Raw genomic sequence first — 15,297 nt, 5'->3', positions numbered from 1 at the left:
GGCATACACTATTTGCTTGGCTAAGCTTGGCATATACTTTTTATGAAAACACTTCTTCTTGGCTTAGCTATAGTAACCATTTACTTTAGTCTTAATTAGATCAATAATACATAATATCATTAATACCTTGGTCCTAGTGCTCCTATTATCCACTAAATATCTCAAACTTTCTCTAGTTATCTTCTCTTTTCAAATCCTCTTCATCAATCAAACAAATGATAGCATTCAGACCAAAAAGCAATTATCTCACCAGCAAGTAGAATTTTTGACATCATTGAAAAAATAATGATTGTTCCTTGATAGGTTCTACACTTCCAACAATCTCTTTTTGGTAGAAGTCAATTTGGATGAAATAATTGAGATACCCCAATTAGATTTGGCAAATCTTACACTAATACATTTGGCATCGATTTGCGATGGCCAAGTGTCAAAATTGTGACGAAAATGTATCGCCACTGCGATAGCATCAGACGTTGTTGGTTTTTAGTTGCAAATTAAGACGTCTATTCTTCGACGTCGCAATTTTGACGCCTATCCGTCGCAAGCTCAACATTCTATCCCATCATTTCTCCCGTCGCAATGGATGTGGTTCCCGTCGCAATTTTGAAGTCTTCACAACGCATTGCGATGGGGTGGCGTCGGCATCTGCCCAGGGGTTCGTTGAGGTGGGAGCCTTTACAGTTCTTCTATGGGCATCGCACTTGCGACGTCCATAGAAACTTCCAATGGTGCTAGTGGCATGGTAGTGCTGCTGTTGACGCCACTAGCCGTCGCAATGTTTGCGAATGTGTCGCAATTGCGATGCAAAATCATCAATTGCGACTGCGTCTCTATGCACGCGACGCTTATTTTGTCGCAATGCACGTGTGGATGTCGTAATTGCGATGTCGGTGGTTAGCAATATGGCGGGGCCACTATGGCAGCGATGCCAACTGCCGTCGCCACCACAGTGGCCCCGCCACAAGCATCATCTTCAGATGCTAGCTCTAGCAATGTGTTCACAGTCATGTCGAGCAGTTATATTGCTCCTTCATCAAATGTGGTTGCCCATAGCTCCCTAGTGTGGTCTTGCAATTATAGGCAGACCATGTAGCTATAATTGCATTCTGTAAATTGCTTGTCGCATTTTTTACCATTCCATTCTTCATTTGCATTTTCAGACAACTTTTTATTGCATTGATTTCCTGACACTTGGTTGGGGCAAGCCGGGTAGGATAGCTTGTCTGTGTTGACCTCTATAATGGTTGCTTTCACGATGCACTTTATAGCACAATTAGAACGCACTGTTTGATCATGTATGTCATGAATTGTCATTCTCAATACTGCAGGAGGTTGTGGGGCGTAGCTAATCGATGGCTCACCATTGTCCTTAACATTTTCATCGAACCATGACTTTAACTCCACTGTCTCTGGAATTTGGAGATTGATCATCAGTTGTGTATTACCTGTCGTGTTGAGTACTCTTCCATTGAACTCAGTAACACGGCCTCCCTTAACCACTAGAACTATAGTGTCTTGCAAGTAGTAGCTTTGTTGTAATTCACTGCCCACTTGCTTGGTTGTTGAGCCCCAAAGCGTCAGATCAATGGGCCTACGAGTCATATCAAGCAATTGGATGGCGCACCGAGGAACTTCCATTCCATTTTCTCTTCTTATCGTGGAGGTTGGTTGTACACATATTGTTTGCCGATGCCTTGTTGTTGCTCCCTTGGCTAGTGTTGGAGATGGTAACGACATCCTCTTGATCTTCTGACTCCATTACGCAGCTAAATGAAATATATATTCTCACCTTTTTGCTACCCATGCTTCTAGAATTTATACTTTTTACTATAACATTGTAATTCTCATAAGGTGTAGCTTGCTAAAGAATCACCAGTATGAGGATGAAGCTTCATGGGTTGTGCCAATAGAGATATATACAAGCTTGCTTTAATTTATATCAATAACCAAGTGTCAAATTAAATCATAGTAACATGAATCAGACATTGAAGTTAGTGAATTACAGGACCATACTATCTTAAACAGAAGAACAAAACACACACATCATTATATGTAAAATCAAGCTTGTTACAATTAAAGAATAAAAATGGAATTTGAATAAGATGATGAGATGCTAATTAATTACAAAACACCTAAAGCAAATTTTGCAATGCAAAATATGAAGTTCAATGAAGTGGCTCATACACCCGCCTATGTAGATGTAATTTATCCGAACTTTAATGGATCCCATCAGAAAGACCCTAGTGTGAAACAACAGCTCACTTGGAGGTCACGCAATCTGACACAGCCACCAGTAAAGATAGGCAAACTGAATTTCCCAGCCATCACAAGCAGCAGCGTGAGGATTTCAGGGCAGAATGGTTTTGGTATAAGTTTTCAGAGGCTGACAACCTCAAGGATCCTGCAGAATAATGATGTAGAAGGGTGGATTGGTAGAACTAAACAATCCAAGAGACGAATACCTACAACAACTAAATTTAGGCCAGTGAAGGCATGGAACAATATTACACAACCCTAACTAGATATTGTCAATGTTTTCATTATTTGACTGCTCAAGGTTAAAGAGCACAGAAGAGATAAGGAACACAAACTCAATAGTAAAATCGAGACTCCAAATCTATAACAAATTTGTACACCAGTATTAAATAGGGACGAAGGCTAAAAATCCAAATTTCACAACAGAAGAAGCTATCAAACCAAATCAAAACACCATAGAGCATGGAATTGCATAATGGCATTTTACCTAAATCACCGAAGAGAACTCCAAACACTGTTGTCCACCTCTCATACCGTCATCCCAGTTCCTGTAAGAGGTAACAAAGAATGATATAAGCAAAGTTATTGAGAAGCAAAAAACATTCATTCTTTCCAAATGACAGCAATCACACTTATCTATTCTAAATTTTATTAGTTCTTTAAATCCACTTGCTGCACAATCTTCGCAGAAGCAATTCCGTTTAGTAGTATGGATTGCAAGAACTTGCAATCTCTAAGAGAACTCTTTGGAAAGATCCATAAAAATATTTAACATGAGTATGTTTGTGTAGGTTCTAAAGCTGAGTATCCCACAAATTTGATAATTTTTTGAAATGAGCCACTATTACTTTCCAATCAATACACTGCAGAAACCTGCAATGAAATGCAAGTTATCTAAAGCAGAAAAAAATTCTTGTGGAAGAGCTACCTTAACAATTTAGACAAAATGGGTATTAGCAAAATTCTGATCCAACCAGAACCCAATGCATTAATTACATAGTTACAAGCAAACCATCCAAATAGTCAGATATATGGTTTTTAATATCCAATCTCAATTGCCAAATTTTTTTTTGAGGCAGGTTATTAAGAGATTTAGTTTTCATCAAATCAAAACCAAGCACATGGATGAACTACTCGTTAACCCCAACCATGCACATTGTTATTTATAAATTAAATGTATTTTGTAGTATTTGGGGTTGATAGGCATGTAGCATCTTACATCCTCCCAAAATCAATAGCGTATTGTTGCCCACATTTATGCTAACATGTCACAGAAACCAACCAATATCAATGTAGAAATAGCCAAAGAAAACCAGGCCCTTATTGGCACAATTTGTGTGGCAAGTAAAGGAATTGGGGATTAAGCTGCACAAAATATGGCAGAATAAAAATACAATGTCCATGTAAGATTTGGGGTTTTGATGAAATAGTTCTTATTGCTAGGAGATGGGACCAAACTGACGTGGAAGTAGCCATTGATGATGTTGAAAAAAATTGTTGTTTAATTTGAGCAGCTGCCAAAGAATGTGGGCATACCAGCCAAAAATAAATTACACCTCGGCTTATAGATCTTAGACCACAAGAATGGATCCATTCACCGTTGTGATTGGTGGGGAGGAGCAGAATATTGTTGTATGTGTCAAGAGGGCTTCCATTGGTAAAACATTATTCTTCTTTAGGCATATAGTAAACACATTTGTTAGAAGAGTCTCATCCCTTTCGGCGGGGTGGTCTTCTTGGGAAGTTTAGTTGGGCAGACTTTAGAAAATTGCATCCTAAATTGAGCTTGCAGATTGATTAAGGTATGGATAGAGACAATGCTATGAGCCTATGGCTTGCCATAACACAATTTTTGTAATAATTTGAAGCCTGATTAAAAGGCCAGACCATCCAAGTAACATGTCAAACTGCGAGGAATTGGAGGTTCAAGCTGGAAGGAATCACCAAATGTTTTGAATGGCCTGCAGGGGAAGTATAAGTGTGCCACTTATAAACTTGAGGACTTGTTTGATCACCTATATGTCATAATGCTCCAATTAACAACCACTCAACAAAACACTACAACACAGGAACAATTTTTTTTTTTTTCTTTGACAATCATTAATAACATTTCCAACATTCCTCTTCTAGGGTTGATGAAGTTAATGACACAGGAATTATCTCATCATGCAATCACTAAATTAATGCATTCGGAAGAATAGCTCTGAATTTTTTCTTAAGTCATCCAATGAGATTCTAGAATGATTTCATGATAGTAGCACTACCCCTCAACTTCCTATGAATGTAATGGAAGTTTGAACCTCTTTTGTAAGAATATGCCGGTTCAGCATTGTGATAACATTCTTTGAAGGACGAGGATAGTTTTCCATGAGTATCTTGGGGATGTTTCTCTTATCTAGCGATTTAGGACAATTTATTAGATCCTCAAACAAATGAGTAATGGAAATACATGCACTTCCATTTGTATTCTTTCAATCATATTCTAATCAAATCTTTCAAAACCACTCTTGAAAAATAACATCCTCTTTGCTTTATTCACCATAATAACATTAAATTCCCTATAATAGATTTTTTCATCTCAAAATTGACAATAGCAGAAGCTTCAACTTAAAATTTGGTTGTCTCCCCTCTTAATCTACAACAAATTTTGTAACATAAAATTCAGTCCACTGCATCATCATGCACCGGTGTTCCTAGCATAATACTAGGTGTACGCTATGAAACACCATACTTATCAAACATAGATCCCTTATGAAGCATTGGATCACATAAGTAAATTGAGCTATCTCAACCAAGTATTGGCTTATGGCTTTGGAAAATCAATGTAGGTTCTTTGGCCTACATATTGAAGGCTTGGATGAAGATTTAATGGACAATTTTATTTGGCTTTTTTAAGGAAATGGTATTTGAACTCATAAGAAATTAGAGTGGTGATCTCTTATGAAGCGTTGGAGTTTATGAGTGTATCACAACCTATATGGAGAATTAACACACATTCATGTGTTTTGGGGTAGGGTGGTTATTTGAGTATATATCTTATGTTTCTTTTCTCCTCTTGTTTTCTCTTATCTCAACACTCTTCTTAATTTTTATAGATTTGGTTTTGTTGCATTATTATCTTCAACGGTCTAAGGAGGAGTTCATTATATTTTCTTCTAGTATCAATAAAGTAAATATCAAATGTCTTACATGAGGAAGTACAAACAACTTAGATAAGTATTACTTTCAACTAGCCAAAAACTATTGTTATTGACACAAAAATTTCTTGTGCATTAACAAGTTATAAGTTTTTTTAATGTTGTGATGTTGCTATCAGGATTCAATTGTGTAGTTTTCGGTCAAACTCATTGGTCTATGTTTATGAGTAGTGTTTCACAATAACTTCTCTCATTAGAATGAATAGAACACTAAATACTCATTGCATCTAGGTTTGCTCACGGAGGTGAAGCGTTGGGCTTTCTCGAGATGTTACCCACCCAAGCACCACTCCAACCCAAATGTTCTTAACCATGGAATTTTTTAAAGGTTAATGTCATGCTCAAAAATCAAGGCTAAAGCACACAATTTTTAAAAAAAAAGGTAATAACAAGTATCTTATTGAGCTTCACTTTGTTTCGAGAATAGTTTAATATTCTCTACTAAACAGAGCCAACCACGTGAAGGTGGAAGCTCATTTGGCCCCACCCCCCTCCCCCTAACATCACTCTACATTCCCCGTTAACATCTAACATTCATTCATTCTTTCAACCATTAATAAAATGTAACATTCAATCAATATCACATGATAACATTCATTAACACATTAGATTTGTTAACATGCAACATTCATCAATATTCTACATTAACACATAATTCATGAACATTCATTAGCACATAATTAAATTCATTGAGACATAAAATACAGTCATTATCAATTAAGGTATGTAGTGACAATCATTTCTTTTTTTTCTTTCTATTTCTTTTTCCTATGTAAGCTCTAAGAGGAGCATCCGTGTCATCATCAATTCCCCCCTCATCAGTTGTTCTTTTCTCTGTTCTTGATGATCTCAAATTCCTATGTTGTTGCAAAGGGGGGTCCTCTGCAATAACAAATAAAAGAGTTAAATTAAAAATAATTTATTATAATTGTTGCAAGTATTTAATTATTTTAAATAACATAACTGTGTCTCTTTACCTGATCTGACCACATCATTTTGTCTGGACTCAACGTCAACACGGTCATGAACATCGACCCCTCAATCCTCTACAGCTGCTATACAAAATGTTACGTTAATCCAAACACCAATTGCAATTACATATAAAAAAATTAATAGCAAATGTATACCTCCACCACTGGGATGCACATCATGCGAACCTTCGACATCCACAGATTGTGTAGAAGGATTGTCAGGCTACATTCCAACATCCTACGCATTGTTATCATTGCTTGCTTAAAACAGATATACTCACTTTATATTGGAACTTAACATCGAATAGACTAATTGGTAAAGTATTCAATTTGAAATAAATTTCATTTAGCTTATTTACCCGTGGCTCAGATGCATCAGTATTAGAACCTTCCACACTAATTTCAGCTCGTAGCTATTCAACCACGGCTCTATAGCCTTGTTGGAAGCCAATTCTCTTATCGTCTTCTGTGAGGCATCTCTTGAACTCTGAGCCCTGCATTTTTACGTGGTATGGTGAATTTTACTTTCATTGTTTCATCAATCAATGGAGGGTAGTTAAAATATCAACAGCAAATCATCTATATCCATCACAATATAATAGGAGAAAAATTGAGCAATTTTGATGGAGCAATCTACTATATAAATGTTGCGTGTTTGTATGCTTTGCTTGTATCAACATATTTTCTCCAAATTCTTAAGTTGGGTAAGAGTTAGTTCAGGTCTTTGGAAATAAAAATGGCTGCAAGTGCTACTGCATTCCCTCATTCTTTCAATCACTGCCTTTATTCTCAACTATTGGAGGAAAATTCAGTCAAGGGTGAGATTTTAAATAATGTCATATTAGTGAATCACAAGTTTTCTTCACTAATCTAGATTGCAGAGTCTTGACTTCAATTGTTGAATTGTTTATATTGAATATGAAAATCCACTACTATTATTATATTCTATTGACCTATTTATAATTGATGAGCTAAATAAGGGAGTCCTAGCATTTCCCTTCACATTCTATAAAAAAATTGATACATTTTTGTCATTTACTAATACTTACAACTCTTGCTTGAAGTTTCAAAAAACCACCAGAGCCGAGCTTGTGTGTCTCGTGCTTTTCTAGTCTTGCCTTTGTTGCCTTTGATGTGTCAGGCAATCTATGAAAAGTTTGAAATATGTTAGATAGTATAAATATGGAGGTTAATTAGTACATAATTAGATTCTCAACAGTATCACATACCTTGTTGTACTCTCCACTGGTGTAATATTATTTTTCTTGTCAGCTTTATACTTTCCATCCAAAATCAGAGCCTGCCACTCAGCCTCAGGAACATAGGGCGGACGCTCGTACCTGGGGTTATCCCATAAATTTTTTCTATACTGGTCCCTAATATACTTCAAACATAAACCAGCTTTTTCAAGGAGCTTGTTTCTCTCGAATGCACGAGGTCCAAAGAGTTGGGTCATGCTCTCTATAAGATCATCCTTCAACGGTTTGTGTTGGTGATTCCACCTTTTAAGTAAAAAAAAACATGTTAGACTCATAAATGAAGTGAAGCAACCTTTAATATAGTTCAAGAAATGGATGAAAAGGAAAACTATTATAGCAATGATATGAAATCAAAATAGTGGTTTGGGGTTTTAGTTAGGATATGATGTTCCACTAGGTACGCATGGTGGGCCCAAATATTTGCAAACACTCATCACCAAGTTTTCTCCAAAAAAGATCATTCCGTACAAAACAATCATGGGATCATTAGTCGATGAAGAGTGATCAAAAACTAAATTACTATTATATCACTATAGAATAATAATAATAACTTTAAAGTACCTGGAACTTTGGCTACTTTTAATGGAATGCCTTCATCGTCACTGACGATCAATGTGACATCCTTCACCGTTCCTGTACTAGGAACATAGGAACATCCAAGAAATGATGTTGCAGGTCCTATTGCAAAAAGTTTCATAAGTTTCATAAGTCTTTGTCACGATCGAAGTATAAAATAACAAATGATAATTGATGTTATAAAGTTGTAAAAAAGAAACTGTTTGTTGTTGTCATAAGAGAGAAAAAGAGGGATTTGTGTACCAGCAGATGGTGCAACAGTCGATGCATGTAAGCTGTGTGTTGCTGACTCAGCAGTCAAAAAGAGATTTTTGGTTGTCCTGGATGGAGGCGACATCATCGTAGGATTCAATTGATGTGAAGCTGAAGAATAAAATTGTTAGAGCATGCATAAATATAGAACGCGTGGACTAGCATGGACAAGATTGTTAGAGCATTAAAAAAAAGGATTGTTCAAGCATGTATTATCAATGATTATGATCATTCCTATATATATTCGGTGGAAAATAGAAGTGGGGAATGGAACATACGATCTACCTGAACCACCTGCAGCACCCTCATCATGGGAACGGGGCTCAAAATCAAGCAAAAAACTCTGTAAAGACAACGCATCCATATTTTAATTAATGCCATAAAAGAGCATAACATAAAAACCATTATTGAACTCTTGTTATAATTAAAAATTTCATTAATACTTACTTTTAAGGACTCAGACGTGTGCAACAATTCAGATGCCCTATCTTTTATTTGTTGAGTCATAGGCTTTATGGTTGCCAAACGTAGAATTTCTTTGCTAATTTTCTTTAAATTAATTTTAATCGAACCAATCGGGTCATCAGTCTCTGCTAAATCAATATAGAAAGGGTCCTCCTCAGGGGGGGCTTGCTGAGGGACTGCAGGTTCCTTTCCCTCCCTCCGACCACTAGCCCTCTGTGACAAAAATAGTATTAGTATTATCAAAATTACTCCAAAACAATAAAGAAAACAACATTAAAAAAATAACATTTTGCTTCTATCTAGTTTGCACATTTACAAATGAGTTTTACCTGCTCATGTGTAGATGAGTCGGGAGCATCGTCAGCATCCCCTCCGGGCGGTTGCTCCATATTGTGCCACTGTGTCAAAGATGAAGTATAAAAATGTTAGCCAAAAATTTATTGACTAAATGGTATGTTGGAGTCATTGATTAGAAGTTGGTTTAATAGTATGTACCACCCCCATGATAGTAGCCTCGTTTGTATCTATGCGGTTCAAATTGTAATCAATAAGAAGCTCTTCCCCTGCACGTATTGATTTTATCGCACAGATGAATACACGATTTCCCTCACGCACCTCAAATATGCAATTGGGTTGCTTTATAGTTGACCCAGGTCGTGTACTATTTATAAAACCTGCAATATTCCCTGTTGCTTTTGGCCTTCCATCAATGTATGTAGCCACACTTTTACTTTGATTATTGTCTTGTTGTTGTATATAATTTGCCGAGAGGGCATACCTACGCATACTTTTTTTATATTTAACAATATGCATCCAACTTTTGTAATCGTAACATGGTCCAACATACTCCATCAATTCAAAAACTTTTTTGTAAGACACCTTTATGTCGTCCATAGAAACTAGGCCCAAACCATGTAGTGATGATGGTGCTATGTGATATATCCTCTCATTAACACAAAAATTAGTGTTTATTGGAGAAGGTTCCTTGGGTACCCAATGTTTCTGTAGATGTTGGTACCTCAAGGACACCTCGATGTCGCCTTCTATCTCATCATCATAAGAACATGACCCCCCTTGAGCGAGAAAAAATTTCATGCATTTATTGAATTTCCTTCTATTCCTTTGACCTCTAGTTAATCTCCTTGTTCTAGATAAACTGCATGTCTCACTTTCCTCTTCTATTCCTATATTTCCCTCACTCGAGGAAGACACTTCTGAAGAATACCTATTCGCTGGTACCTGCAAATGGGAGAGATCTTAGAAGACATCAATCTTACTATTGATAAGTTTATTAAATAGACTGTCTATAAGGAGTATTGACTTATACCTATCGATCCATGAGACTGTGCAGGATGCTCCTGAAAGGGGTTCAATTTCCTGCAAATGTAATTCAATTATCGTGAGCATAATCACATCATAATCATAATCACATCCATCATTAGCATCACATAAAAATTAAAAACATTAAAAGGTACACAATAAAACACTTAAATCAGGCTCACATTATAAGCCTACTAGGGAAGTAGGCCTAGTGAAGGGCTAAAACTGGGTTTTTGTATCAGCTAATGAGTTGAGGGCTTAGTCACCTTGGGGACATGCTATTTGAAGTTGTTTGATGTGTGTGGAGGTGGAGGAAACACCTAGACTAAAGCCACTTGCATAACATTTTGAAATTCAGTTAGATATTTTATATTAATTAAGATAACTGTAATTTCTTCCAAAACCCATTATAATAATTTTAAAATGCATTACTGGTTTCTTTTTACTTACCGTGTAAATCCCATAGATCCAAATACATGTACTGAAATAAGTTTTCTAGTTTTAGTTTGTAAATCAACATACTGATACAATGTTATTCCTATTCTAAAATGAAATGTTAGAGATACTTGAATTATTAACCAACAAATTGGGTAAGCACTTATATTATGTTTTCCCTATGAATTTTATTTTAGGTACAACTCCCTTTTATAGATATTTAATGAATTCCCTTTTCTAAACTAAACACTTACAAATGCTTTTGACTTGAAAGAAAAAGGCTCAATACATTCACGCAGTATTCTATTTGTATTTGAAACTTGTAGCTTTTAAATAGATAATGAATAAACTATGTAACCATATATATAAGACAAATATATTTCTATCAAGAAATGAATATTAAATAGATTAAGGATTGATGGCATACCTCTAAATTCCATCATCATCATTCTCATCATCATCATCATCATCATCATCATCGTCCTCGTCATCATCATCATTGTCGTTATCATCATCCTCCTCGCCATCGTCGTCGTCATCGTTGTCGTCGTCATCGTCATCATCAACATCATCATCAACATCAACATCATCTTCATCATCATCATCAGTAGCAGCATCATCGTCATCATCTTCTTCTTCTTCTTCATGAAAATTTGTGTCAGGAACATCATCCAATAACTATCGATCGTGATCACCGTCTACATCATCTTCTACTTCTTCGGTATCTTCTTCTTCCATCGCATTATGCTTTATTGGCCTTCCTCTTAGTTCATGTCTAACAAAAAATGACCAACCCAGTTTATGTGGAAACTCTGAGTAAAATACCTACTCACATTGGCTTGGAAGAACATAAGGCTCATCCCCAACTGGCTCAAATGACCTTGTATTAACCATTGTAAATCCATTATCATGTTCAATAACAGTTCTATCAGGATCATTTGGATTAAGTCGTAGCCTGTACTATTTGACAACGAAGAGTACTAATTTGAAGGAACTAAAGTCACACTCAATTATCTCATCCAAAATGCCATAGTATCTATTTTCAGACTCTTGAGGATGTAAGTCATTTCTGGATGAAATATTAGTCACTTGAAAGACTGCAGTTATTCCTGAATCACAAGTTTTATTCGTGTCATCCAACACTTTGACGCAAAATTTCTGACCATTACAGAACATAGCCTTGTGGTGTTTAACCTGCAATAATATGTGAAACATATCAAAATTATTGTATCGTGAGTTGATAAACATACGGGTGATTAATAAATTTGTACGTACCTAGAAATCTCTTGAACCACATGCTAAATCTATTTCCCTTTGCGTAACATTGGAATCTCCATTACGATGAGCTTCTTTAACCAATGAAGATACACCTTCCCATGTTAATGTGCGACCAGAATGTTGACATCGTTCAATCCATACCGTCATCCAATCAAGATTGTTTGCAATATACAAATGTAGTTGTTAGAAGTTGTAATCTTTCCTTGGTGTATTTATAAACCAAGGTTAGAACTCCTTTCTTTATTGTTATAATATATTAGGATATAAGCCAAGGTATCCTAATATATTTCTTTTTTGTCCTTTTTCCACTACATCTTATTTTGTCATCTAGTGGAATATGTGAGGACAAATACTCATTATAATTTCTAATTTTAGATTATTCCTCCTTAAGAGGAATCTCACACTTGGCCTCACACACTTATGAATGGTGGCATTCATAGACATGGGAGTTACATTCTAACTCCTCTCTCTCATCTCTATTTAAGAGATGACCCTCTTCTCTCATTTAACAATGAGGTTTCTTCCTCTTCTCAAATATTGTATGAGCATTGCTCTCTATCTCTCTCTCTCTTCCTTCTTAGGCTTTTCATGCCTCATTCATAATGTCACAAGGGGTTTTCTTTGCTTTCCCTTTTCCAAATATCTTGTCTCATGGTGTTGGATCTTGAAACTTTCTCTCTCCTATTCTATGGTAATATCTTTTCATGCATTTACTCACTTAGATTCTTTCCTGGTATTGCTTATTTACAGATTTCTCTTTCCATTTCTAACATGGTATCAGAGCAGTTTAATCTTTTTTTTGAGTGTTTGCATGAAGGTACGATTCGAAGGAGACTCTTGAGAAAGATTTCACTAATTTCTTCTTTAATCTTTTTAAGATGGAAGAAATTGAATTTTTTTTTTGGATTTGGCTGGTTTACCGTCAAACCCGATTAACTTTTGTGTGCTCTAATTTGTGCAGGTTACTTCTTATTTTATATTAGTTTTTCATCTAACCCCCTTTGGCAGGCTTGCTGCCAAAAGGTTTTCCTATCTAGATATCTTTTTTACTATGATCTAATCTCTTCCCAACTGCATATTGGATTCTGATGTGTTTGACAATGGGTGCGATATATTTTGAAGGTTTTATTACCATATCCACATCTCTAAAACTTGGCTCTGTAAGTTTGTTTTAATTCGGTCAAGACCGGAATGATGGAACTGTTCCTTTACTCCTTTAAGGATCACAGGATAGCCACTCAGAACTAGCGTTGTGGCTATACCAGAGCCCATTAAACCCCCACCAACAACAGGAACTTTTCTTATTTTTCTTGGCTTTAAACCTATATCTGTTACTTCAGGAACCTTTGAGGTTGACCGTTGGGCAAAGAAGATGTGAATCAATGCATGTGCAGTGTTCGACTTAATAAGCTCTTGAAAAGAACTTGCTTCCTTGCGCAAATTAGCCACCATTTCCCCAAATCGAGTGGGACTGCATTTTAAATCACAATGTCCAAAACTCGATTGCATCAGCCAAACTTTCGATAACGAAAGAAATATGTATCTCAATGTGCTAAACCTTAAAGAACTTAAAACCACTACAACGTCTAAATCCTACAAAAATCAATAAACCTTGATTTTTCAAACATTTTCTCTGCCATCTAAAATTAATGGCTTCTATGGGACTTCATTTTTTCCCTAACCTAAATTACTCCATAAAACTCTTCAGAAGTTTCTCTTCACTACAGAGTTCTACAATTAGGGGTTCTTCAGCATTTCTTTGTACCCATAAAACATTGTTTTTATTTCATTTTGTAATCTTTCGTCCTTCTTCTGCATTGTTCCCTCATGTTATACGATCTCATCAAACGGTGTGGTGCAAGACTACATCAGGGTTAGGGTATTCCCTGTTGAACAACCCGTCCCCAAACTGGAGCAACAGGCCTCCCAGGGAGATGATTCTTCTGGATGGATGCGATTATGAGCACTGGCTTATTGTTATGGAGTTCCCTAAGGATCCCAAGCCCTCCAAGGATGAGATGGTGGTAAGATCATGTAGATCATTGGTTAAATTGGTCCCATGTTAAAACCAAAACCAGGATCAAACCTTTGAGTGTACCTATCAGAATTGCGATCATAATCAGGGTCCTTGCGATCTGTCTTCCTGTCACAAAAAAATTGCAACCCTATTGTTTGTCTTTACCTTGCTAACAGATTCCCTCTCTCCTTTTAATTTTTTTATCCTACCATTTCCAGATGAGCAGTCAGATGGACTTTTCACATGATTACTTCGAAAGTCATCCAACTAGGTTTCTCCTTGCTTAATGTAAGAACGGAGCAACATTGCCAATTCTCAAATGTAGTAGATTCCTCCTCAGCAGATCTACCTGCCAAGTTAGGATTATTCATGCTAAAGATCTGTGCACGAGCTTTATTGTACTCCTCTTTCCTTTCCTCAACACTTTTAGAATGGTTCAGTTTTGAAGAATTCATACCAGTATTACCACTGCTATGAGAATTTTTATGTGGTCTCTGTTTAATTGCAACCTTAACAGAAAGGTTCTTTTCATACTGTGGAAGATTCACTGGAATATTGGCTAGTCTAATGGGTGGATACCTAGTCTCATTAGTCTTGAAAACAATGATCTTAGTCCCAGATGCATCCAAAGAAACACTGTCTGTAACCACCATTGACTGCAAACCATAGTGTTGAGCAAGGCGATGCGCTGCGAGTCTAAGGTAGGAGGTGGGTAATTGGAAAAACTCAAGCTGTTGCTGGCGTGGATTTTGAATAAACCTTTCAACATCCTGTTCAATTCGTAGAACAGACAAACGCTCCCGAGGGTTCTGAATTGCTTCTCTGAGAAAAAGATCCACCTGATTTATGCGCTCCTCAAGGTTGGAATTCTTTAAGCCGTTACTAGCATTAATGTCGATGTCATTTTCATGCCAAACTTAGAATGTTTTCAGAGTCTGAGAATTTTTCAATCTTCCTCTAAAAATGGGTATGATACAAAAGTTTGAAATAATTTTTTTTTCCCTGGTGCATTGAACTCTGAGTCCACCGGGTCCATAAATGGTCTTCATAAGCACTTTATCGCGAGCTTTTCACGTGGCAGATGCCCTATGAATGGAGGCTCGTTCAGTGCGAGAATTCGCACAAATGTGAATGGCATGTTATTGTGTTTGTTAGTTTCAACAGTTCATTTATGAGTTTTTTGTTTTATCAACGAAATACTGTGTTTAGAAGTGCTTAATTTGGAGACTACCGAAGCCGCCAAAAGAAGGATGACTAAGCTCAAGAATTTG

At 36.4% G+C, this 15,297-nt stretch overlaps 2 protein-coding genes and 1 pseudogene across 2 annotated transcripts; all 3 read right to left on the bottom strand.

Annotated features, from left to right (window-relative positions):
* Positions 1-894: 894 nt before the first annotated feature.
* Positions 895-1,737, bottom strand: LOC149539575 (replication protein A 70 kDa DNA-binding subunit A-like). The gene is made up of 2 exons (XM_089802592.1): positions 1,134-1,737; positions 895-986 (listed from the first exon to the last, which is right to left on the bottom strand). The coding sequence occupies exons 1-2, from the start codon at positions 1,735-1,737 to the stop codon at positions 895-897; spliced, it is 696 nt and encodes a 231-aa protein (XP_089658718.1).
* Positions 1,738-2,743: 1,006 nt separating this feature from the next.
* Positions 2,744-7,938, bottom strand: LOC149539574 (uncharacterized). The gene is made up of 4 exons (XM_089802591.1): positions 7,654-7,938; positions 7,474-7,570; positions 3,119-3,129; positions 2,744-2,804 (listed from the first exon to the last, which is right to left on the bottom strand). The coding sequence occupies exons 1-4, from the start codon at positions 7,878-7,880 to the stop codon at positions 2,744-2,746; spliced, it is 396 nt and encodes a 131-aa protein (XP_089658717.1). The 5' UTR covers positions 7,881-7,938.
* A 6,117-nt stretch (positions 7,939-14,055) lies between these two features.
* LOC149539573 (uncharacterized) lies at positions 14,056-15,164 on the bottom strand (annotated as a pseudogene).
* Between the last annotated feature and the right edge of the window lie 133 nt (positions 15,165-15,297).

This window comes from Cupressus sempervirens, chromosome 9 (genome assembly GCF_028749045.1).
Source record: "Cupressus sempervirens isolate cs-2001-9-10 chromosome 9, ASM2874904v1, whole genome shotgun sequence".
NCBI classification, from domain to species: Eukaryota; Viridiplantae; Streptophyta; class Pinopsida; order Cupressales; family Cupressaceae; genus Cupressus; species Cupressus sempervirens.
Note: the sequence above shows the minus strand (reverse complement) of the source record. Positions and strands in the feature narration are given on the sequence as shown.

What these genes read in the sequence shown, in the direction of transcription:
- LOC149539575 (XM_089802592.1), bottom strand. Translation starts at nt 1,737, where the DNA reads ATGTCGTTACCATCTCCAACACTAGCCAAGGGAGCAACAACAAGGCAT. An exon ending in TGCAAATGAAGAATGGAATG is followed by an intron (nt 987 to 1,133) that starts GTAAAAAATGCG and finishes ACACATTGCTAG; the next exon opens with AGCTAGCATCTGAAGATGAT.
- LOC149539574 (XM_089802591.1), bottom strand. Translation starts at nt 7,880, where the DNA reads ATGACCCAACTCTTTGGACCTCGTGCATTCGAGAGAAACAAGCTCCTT. An exon ending in CCAGTGGAGAGTACAACAAG is followed by an intron (nt 7,571 to 7,653) that starts GTATGTGATACT and finishes AACTTTTCATAG; the next exon opens with ATTGCCTGACACATCAAAGG.